The sequence below is a fragment of the Squalius cephalus genome (assembly GCF_949319135.1).
Source record: "Squalius cephalus genome assembly, chromosome: 3".
In the NCBI taxonomy this organism is placed as follows: domain Eukaryota; kingdom Metazoa; phylum Chordata; class Actinopteri; order Cypriniformes; family Leuciscidae; genus Squalius; species Squalius cephalus.
The window spans coordinates 3,464,033-3,473,356 of NC_137124.1; the positions used below are offsets into that span (position 1 = coordinate 3,464,033).

Below are 9,324 nucleotides of genomic sequence, written 5' to 3' on the forward strand. Positions count from 1 at the left end.
TGCAAACCTTGCTGCACTCTTCAGATGAATGTGTCTAAGGTTTTCACTCAGGGTACATTACAGCATGTTTTCTATGTACGACGTTCTCAATATAATTCATAATCCCACGTTTATAATGAACAACGCGTTATGGTTATTTCAAACGGTGTACGCACAGAACAGAGGGGCGGGGTGAGCAAAGCTCATTATCATTTAAAGACACATGCACTGAAACGGAGTGCTGAAAACAGAGCTGTTTTTGACCAGGTAAAATTAGTGTTTTCTTACAATAGCCTACTAATGAGAATTTTTAATTAAAGTATATTACAAACTTTTAATTTAGACCATAAAGAATCATATTAGCTTGTACAAAAATGGCATTATATGACCCCTTTAAGACTTTATGAATGAACTGCCCGTTTTAAAATCTTCCTGGTCTACTGACTTTTGTTAAGACATCTCCTTTAATCATTACAATGCTCATGATAACTTTCATTAACTCTACAATAAGTAAATACACTTCACCAGCTAATTACTCTTCCACAGCGATGCCTTAGAAATATACAGAGCTACCGCTAAAACGGAAGTTCAAAGACAATATTCTATGTCTATAACAGCTCAGAAGAACAATCGTTGGAATCACTTTTAGAACGATTTTGTTTCAAGCTGATGAATGATAAAAACATTGAAAACCTACACAAAACCTTCCCGTTTTCTTCTGTCATGTCAAAAATTAAGCTTGATTAGGCTTCTTATACTACTGGTTATGAGGGACAAAACTGTATGAAATTGTATATCAGATTTAAGATGAAATATTATGAATGAAACTTACTTGACACTTACTTGATCCTAACAAAGAGAATACACTTAAATAATATACTGGTCAGTACATGTCAAGCTGTTCTTGTGATTTTTGCCGTCCGTCATGTGTACAGATACTTTTCATACACTAGAAGTGAGTTCAAACCTGGACACATAAGTGGTTGCCGTGGAAACCTTAACATGCTGACTTATGTGGACGAACTTTTATTTGAGGAAATCTGTTTATAATTGGCTATAATGCTGTTAAGCTTCACCAGTGCGTGGGCGCACTGAAGCGTTTTTTTATTTATATAGTTCAAAGTTACTATCAGATTTAATGTTATACCTTGACAAACTATACATCATTAAAAAGATATAATACTCAAGTTTCAGTATTTGACCACTATTGTATTCTGAGAAACTTATAGTGACAGTTATGTCTTAATTTGTGTCAGGAGTTATGAAATGAAAAAATGAGTCGATACCTTTAATATGAATTATGCGCGTCAGCCGCTTTCATTCATAAAAAACTCCCGTGCTGTCTCATGACAGCGATACACAAAACAACGTCCTTCAGGGCTTTAGCTCAAAAATGTGCAAACTTGGAGAAATATTGATATATTCTCATAGATTCACGTCATATTTCTAAAGACAGGAATAATATTTATTGAATTTATACCCAAATGTGTCGATGTAATCATTGTGATCGCTTCTTACTGAGATGTGCAGTGTTTTCAATTCATACCAATAGCCTGAGGGCGCTATATGCACAAAAAATAATCCATATATGGAACATGAAGAAGAGCCATAATCATGTGACATTCCAGGACGTCACTGCTACACACAAAGCTACAGAGATCCCGCTGTAATATGCAGATAAAAGATGTTTTGAAGACAATAAACATGTTTGCTATGATATTTGATTTGCCTGTGTTCTTCAAGCCATGTCAGGTATTTTCATAATAATAGATTATATTTATAATGTAATGCTAATCGATATAGACTTTATCATAATGTTTTCTGTCTGATTTTTTTTTATCTGAAGCCAAATTAGATCACATAAGATTATTTAAAACACTCGATTGCGTTATGAAGTAAGTTTGGAGCACAAACATGGTTTTAATCTCATAAATGGTCGTGTATTGATGGTGTGCTAAGCTAACATGCTAGCTAGCCCAGGTGCACCTGCCACCAGGGGTTATTCTTTTATGAATTTTGTTCTAAATAAGAATGCTTACTGATATGTTTTAGTGCATTTGACCACTATTTAGTGCACTTCAAATGTGAAGTGAGAACTTTGATAAAAGAAATTAGGGATTGAAACCCTATGAATAGCCTGTGAATAGCCAGTCGTTAGTAACTATAATGCAGACAAAAGAAATGCATATTTAGAGCCATAACCAGTCTGGAGAGGTGTGAATGTGTGCAGGGGGAGACTGAGACTGAATGGGGCTCGTTTGCACCACAAAACAATAGAGACAAAAGACTGAATGGATGCTTAGACGATGACTAAACATCAGTAGCCTAATCAAAATAAAGTCATGACATGATCTTGAAAAACATTTAACTAAATACAGAGTTTTAGACTTATTATCTTCATATTTTAAATATAACATGGTCAGACATGTGGCTTTAGCTGTAGTGCATTTCTAGATTGCTCCAGTGCCAACTTCAATTTTATTTTCATTAATATGTTTCATAAAAAAAAAAATTCTAATAACTTTACAAAACTTTGAAGCTATTTAAAAAAAAAAATCATTATGACAATAATTAATTCTACATTTACAATAAACTACCAGGTGTCAGCTTTCAAATGAGATCATACTTGTGCTTTTAGTGCAAAGGGTTCATGAACTGTATCTGTTTCAGTTTGGGTATGTCATTTCTGGGGATTTTTCAAAAGTGGGGTTGCAGCTTAACAGGTTAAGTGAATGCTCAAGTTTAATATACAATGATCATAATGCAAGGCAAGCACCGCATATATCTGACCTATTTTTAGCGGCATTCAAGTATAGGATTTGACTGTTCATAGTAATTATCATAGTGTTATACATCATTTGATTGTGTTAAGTGTCTACTTTGTGTGTACACTGTTGTGCTTTTCGCAAAAAAAAAACAAAAAACAAAAAAAACATGATGCGAGTTCTGCTGTCTTTCTGTCAGTGAAGTCCATTCTGAAACGCATCCGAAAATGAACTGTAACTCAGTGAATGCTTGCCACACTTTCACAAGAGATATGTCTTTATAAAGCTTGAATTGTCTTCTTTTAAATGAAGTAATTCATATAAAAAACAAATATTCTCAGTTTATGTAATCCGTTTGAAACCATGGAGTTGTACAATATTTTCGTTGTCCCTTCATTATCTCTAATGAGCTGAGGCCGCCACATATCCCTGGTTTCTGCTCGTACTGCCATAGTAACCATGGCAACAGACGTGGACAACTGCGTAATGCTTAGCGCCACGCTCACGCTGTTGTTGTTTCGTTCAAACACTTTTGACCATTGCAAACAGACTTTAGGACAAAAGGAGAACTAAAACGATGATCAATATTGGCATGTCGTTTTCGAGATGCCAAGAGCTTCTCAACAAACTTGGACTTGACAGAGCTTTAAGACTTGACGAGACCTATGATCTAGCTCACTGCAAGTCTCATATAGCCAACAAACTAACACAATAAATAACATTACACTATCACACTAAACTGCATTTGAGTGTGTTGAAAGTTATAATGTTAGACCAAGTGAAACAGCGCTGAGTTACCTCACAAGTTTAATTCGTCAAATAAACTGTCCTGTGTGAGTAGTTCGGTAGAATGAAATATCCTCATTCCTTTAATATCCGCGGGACTCGTGTGTCTGTCTCTCATTAGCAATCGCGCCCTGCGTCATACCACATGATATGTAAGGGATAATGTAGAGCGAGGCAGTTGTTATAGCGAATACAACTCCGACAGGCTGATCAGGACCCGACGCGAAGCGGAGCTTGATTCAGCCTGAAGAGGGTTTATTCGCTATAACTGCCTCGCTCTACATTATCCCGCTTATTACATGGCTAACTACCAAATAAATCAATCATTTGACACAAAATATTGATTTAAAAAGGAGTTTATTGATTTAAAAACGATTGTATTGCTTCCGCTGAAGAAAATAGTCCGTTCCGTCTCTACGGTTAAAATCCTGCGTCTATAGCAACGCTCTGTTTATCATGGCAACGGTGTGTTATCCTTAGCAGCGGCTGTTATCAAGAAATAATTCTATGCTTTCTACATTAGAATTCAACCAAGCCATGTAATAAAAAACATGACTGTATTCACACATCCACAAACATTATTAGATCCTTCAGCATGACGGCAAGTTCCATGATTCCTCTTATCACTGCATCATCAACCGACGCCTCTGTTATTGTTGGAGGTTAGCGACCCCTAGTGGCGAAAAAAATGACTTATTGTAGCTTTAAGAATAAACCATATTTCATTTTGAGACACATATAGATTCTCACAATCATATTTTAAACAAGTAATTAGTAAATATATGACTAGTGCAAAACACAGGAGTGAGGAGAAGAAAGAAGCCACACCACCAGAATAACAAGATCCCATGAAATCAACAGACGTGGCTTTTGCTTTGCGTTTATTTTCTTTATAACAGCCGATATACTTTGAGCCACATCCTCGAATCATGATCTTCTACTTTCTATTTAACAGCAAGTATGTTTGACTGAACAGTCTGTGTTGAAAATAATGAGCGTTTTTTCTGAAGAGAACTAATGCGAATTTAAAATGTAAATGTTTCTAAAAGCCACAAATAAAAACTCATGTTGATGTGATGGGGTCTTTAAAACATATAGTGCACATTAGTATTTTAAATACCCAAAGAACATCACATTGATAGTAATAAGACTCATATGATACTTTTAAATTACATAAATTAATTTCAATGTACTGATACAAACACATTATCTGATGGTTAAAACAATACAAAAAGGTTTTTGCCAGTTAAAAAACATTTGTCAGTTATGTAAGAACACAAACATATCCTTCACTCCTAAGATCTGCTGCAGATGAAGTTGAGTTTGTCGTGTTCAGGACGGCTGATCCAGCGCGGATCTCCTCCAGACTGAACTGCTCCAGATCTCACTCCAGACACACAGTTCTCCTCTCCAGAAGCCCAGTTCTGATAGCACACGGTCTCTCCGCTCACCCAGTACCAGATGCCCAAAATACAGGAGTGACGTAAACCCAACCACACCGCCTCAGTAGACGCACCTTTAACCACATTCATCACACGACGCTGCATCTCCTCTGAATGAACCGAGACCAGATCCGTATAATTCTGTCTGCAGTATCTCAGAGCTTCAGGCCACGTCAGAGTCTCGTTGATCAGAATCAGTTTATCTGGACACAAAACAAACCACAAGCAAAAACTAGAGAGAGACTGATCAAAAACAACATGCAGAACAAACACTGTGGAGGAATCTGTCATGTCAGACATGTAGCGTGAACTTTAAGATATCTGGAGGTGATGGATGGATTGTGTGTGTTTGTGAGGATCTGCTCACCTTCATGACACACAAAAGGAAATTGGTTGTTGCAAGAGAAGTCATGCCATTGACCCTGAGCGTTTGGTCTGATCACTGTACAGTTTTCATTTCCTCCAGCATTAGGTTGAGTAGGAGCCCAGTATCTGAAAGAGGAGTTACTCTGATCTGACCACTGCCATGAGTCTCTGAACAGACCGATCCAGATCCATGATGCAGATAACTTATGATCACTAATGATCTTCTGAACCTGTTGACTCTCATTCTGGTTCCTCACACTGACCAGATCCATGTGTTTCTGTCTGCAGTAACTCTGAGCGTCTCTCCAGTTCTTCGTCTGATTGTACAAGACGAGTCCTGTGTTCACTTTTAAAAAACATTTAAAAAACTGTTTCATAAATCAATGTCAATTTGTCTTGCGCTGTTTTACGGTTATTAATGTGAATAAGAGCAGTGGTGGAAGCATCAGAAACATGTTTCCATTCCATAGAAAATGTTACATTTTAAACATAAATGCACATTGTTCTAAGGGCATCATCCTCTACCTTTTAGACAGATACATTTACTCAAATTCTCATGCTGATAATAACTGTAAGGAAACATTTGCAATTAATATGGAAGTATTTCTGAGGAAACTTAAAACACACACACACCAGGAGCGAGGCCAGAAATGGAAAGGACTTTATAAAACAGGATAGGCAAAGCGTAGAGTATGAAAACTGCAGCCAAATTGCAGAGAAAAAATATAATTACATGAGTGAATCCGCTACACTGTTCCTCAGTCACTCCTGAAATTGCTGTGATTGACAGTGATAAACGTAGCAATGGACGGGACAAAACATTTGTCAAAATAAACCTGTGCATTAAGTGCATTTAGTGCTGTAGTGTAAATGCAGACTAATAGACCTGCAGCAACACAGACCAGAAGAAGAAAACAGGTCTGTGTTGTCTGGGTAATTTTAGCAGCTTTTAAGATCATTTTATAAAGCACTCTTTTTTCACGTGTCCTCATTTGATTTTTTTAGTTAAATCTAAAAATATTTAAAAGTATTTAATGCATTATTTTATTAGCATTAATAATTTGTTATTATAGCTATTTTATAATAAATGCAAAAGCAAAACATGAAAAGAACAACATTAGATTATGTGGTTTGAGACATGCAGTAATTTAACACCGTCTCTCGTGACTAGCAGACTCTGCTGTGTGTGTTCATGTGTTTTGAGGCAGCCATGGGTTTGGAGATGCTCTGAATGCTTTCAAAGCTAACTTGATATTGCTAGCCTCTCGGAAATTGCCTTTAATTTATAAGTTATTACTGTGTATGTTAGTAGAAAATGTTCAGGAGCCTTCATATTTGGTATATGGTGCAAAAATGAACGGTTGTTGTAATTTTAAGTAGCTGTACTCACTGTTGTTGCAGATGAAATGACGAGTATCACTACATGGCAAATCATGAAATTGTCCATTTGACATCATTCCACAATAATCTCTGCCTTCAGGTTGTTCAGGTTTCCAGTTCAGATAGAGCGCAGGTTCACCTGAAGACCACTGCCATTTATCAACACTCGTCTTCATCAGCCCAATCCAGACATCCTGACCAACTCCATTCACACTCTTCTTCAGCTCGTTCATGTCGTTCATGTTGTCAACGGTGGCCAGATCTGTGTAATTCTCTCTGCAGAATCTCTGAGCTTCAGTCCAGTTCTTCCTCTCGTTTATAAAGTGATACTGACGCTGAACACATTCAGATACGGAGCAGAGAGCTGTGAAAGACAGCGTTTGATTTAATGCTTTTCATAACAGGGTCAAACCTGATGAAACTATAAACCATAAATAATACAACAAACACACACACCAATGAGAAGAAGAATCACATATAGAGTTTGCTCCATTCCTGAGGAAGAAACACAGAGAAAAACTCAGAAATATTTATATCATATTTTACTCCAAAATTCATCTGGGAATGTTTGCCCAGATTAATTTTGGAGTAAAATATGACAACTTCATTTAGTATCTGAACAGCAGGATGAATTCACTGTACATAATCATTGAGACAATATTAACATCTGAAAGTGTAATTGTGTTAGAAGAATGAACATGTTCTTACTTTAGGGGTCATGTGTTTCTGTCCTGAGTCTGATGTTTCTGTCTGCAGATTTACACTACGCTATTATTATATCTGCTCTCATCCCTCATTCAGCTCATCACGTCATTTGTGTATTTCTCTAAAACTAATTTTCATATTTTACTTCCTCATTATTTGTGTTTGTCTTCCTCTGTTTCTCTATATTTGCATATTGACGCCTGTGTCAGTATTAGTCTATATTAATATGAACCTTAATCAAAAAATTGTATGAACATTTACAATTTATATTTGAACATTCACAACTAAACAGCAGCTTTAAAGATATTGCTGGACTGCATAACTCGTGTTTTATCCCTGATCATCTTGACATAAATGGCCGTTCCATTCTTGCGATCTTTGCACTTCACCATTTGTCTGCGTGTGTAACGGTGTGTTATCTGTGTTGTGTCTACTCAGAATCACTCTTGAATGCAGAAATTTGTCCCATCAAATCCTCCTTTTATAACATCTGTAGTAAAAAAGAGATAATGAGGACTCGTGCAGCTCTTAGAGCAGTAATGAACGACGCTGAGAAAGATAAAGGATCAAATCAACGTAAAGAAAATAAATAATTAATAAAACATACATGTGTCCATCACAGAGGGACTTGAATTCACAATGCAACAGTATAACTTATGAAACAATCATTTACAAGATTATGGCCTTAATAAATCAGCATGTAAACGTGCGTGACCCACCGCTGTGAATGCGCATGCAGACTGGGAAGAAGCAAAGTGTGTCACTGGCGGACGGAAAGAATGAGGAAAGCCCAAAAATGGTCATGGCAAGTGGAATCACAAAATAAATGTTCTTAATGCACACCAGCTACATTTGCATGACATTGTCCTTGTGTTTGGCCCAAGTGTTCAAGAGGTCATGAAGACCGCAAGTGTGTGTAGAACTTTTGATTACCCGATGGGACACACTTACAGTGTTGTAAAAATGCAAGTGTTTACAGAGCTTTATTTTGATTCTCAAAGCTTTGCACTTTTAAATAATCCTCTAAGTGTCTGTACAGCAGTGCCTATGTGACACAGTTTACTGGTAATGATGGTGCTTTTAATTAAGTGATAAAAAGCATTTGCAAATGTTGTCAAATTTACAAATACAGATACTCATGTTTACACCAGTAAAATGTGCTCACTTATAGCCTGTAGCGTGCACATACTCTCTAGTGGCCAAGACTGCAGGTGTGGGTATTTGGACAGACCCCATGTTTGAGTTTCTCTGTTTTGGGCCACTTTTATCTGTTGCTGTTTGACCTGAACAGAGAAGGGTTGAGTTCAGTAGTGAAGACTGGACTTAGGGGCTTGAAACATTAAAAAAGACATAAGGAAGAGTAAAGGAAGACAATTGTTTTGTTTTTTGTTTTGTGGAAAAAAGGTATAAACTGTTTTGATCATATATATAGGCTTCTTCTTTTTCCTCTTCTGAGAGCCGAGATCGCTGGTGTGGAGGAGGAGATCATGGAAGACATTCCCAACAGAGACGAGATAAAGACATTAAAGTGCTAATATCTTGCTTTCATTCCCCTGAAGTCCATTTCTAATGTTAGTAAAGATTATTAAACTCACTATTAAACTCACTGAACTAATATCATCATCTTCTTCTGCTGTTTCAGAATAAATTAGTCTTTATTTCCTCCGTCTAAATACTTGATTGTGATTGGCTGGAATGTGTTCATTAAAACAGTTAAATTTTTAAAGGGACTATGTGTAGCTTTTTAGGTATTTTATTATCTAAAATCAATATTTTTATTCAGAAATATGCCCTCAATGATGTACAAATACCTCTGCCAATGATCAGACTAATCCTCGTAAACGAAGAATTTATTATCTTTATATACATGGGACGGGTAGGTCCACGGTTATTTATTCACC

The 9,324-nt window shown here is 36.6% G+C and overlaps 1 protein-coding gene across 2 annotated transcripts; it reads right to left on the reverse strand.

Annotated features, from left to right (window-relative positions):
• Positions 1 to 3,872: 3,872 nt before the first annotated feature.
• On the reverse strand, positions 3,873 to 7,492 carry LOC307155352 (C-type mannose receptor 2-like). Of its 2 annotated transcripts, XM_079865957.1 has the most exons (6): positions 7,427 to 7,492; positions 7,175 to 7,213; positions 6,729 to 7,082; positions 5,340 to 5,684; positions 5,047 to 5,175; positions 3,873 to 4,203 (listed from the first exon to the last, which is right to left on the reverse strand). In XM_079865957.1, exons 2-6 carry the CDS (start codon positions 7,209 to 7,211, stop codon positions 4,181 to 4,183), a joined length of 888 nt encoding a protein of 295 aa, XP_079722083.1. In that variant the 5' UTR covers positions 7,212 to 7,213; positions 7,427 to 7,492; the 3' UTR covers positions 3,873 to 4,180. The 2 variants fall into 2 exon arrangements, with proteins under 2 accessions (XP_079722083.1, XP_079722084.1); XM_079865958.1 differs by lacking the exon at positions 7,175 to 7,213 and having other exon boundaries at positions 7,427 to 7,470.
• Between the last annotated feature and the right edge of the window lie 1,832 nt (positions 7,493 to 9,324).

What these genes read in the sequence shown, in the direction of transcription:
- LOC307155352 (XM_079865957.1), bottom strand. Translation starts at nt 7,211, where the DNA reads ATGGAGCAAACTCTATATGTGATTCTTCTTCTCATTG. An exon ending in TCATTTCATCTGCAACAACA is followed by an intron (nt 5,685 to 6,728) that starts GTGAGTACAGCT and finishes GTTTTTTAAAAG; the next exon opens with TGAACACAGGACTCGTCTTG. An exon ending in TGTGATGAATGTGGTTAAAG is followed by an intron (nt 4,204 to 5,046) that starts GTGCGTCTACTG and finishes TTTCGCCACTAG; the next exon opens with GGGTCGCTAACCTCCAACAA.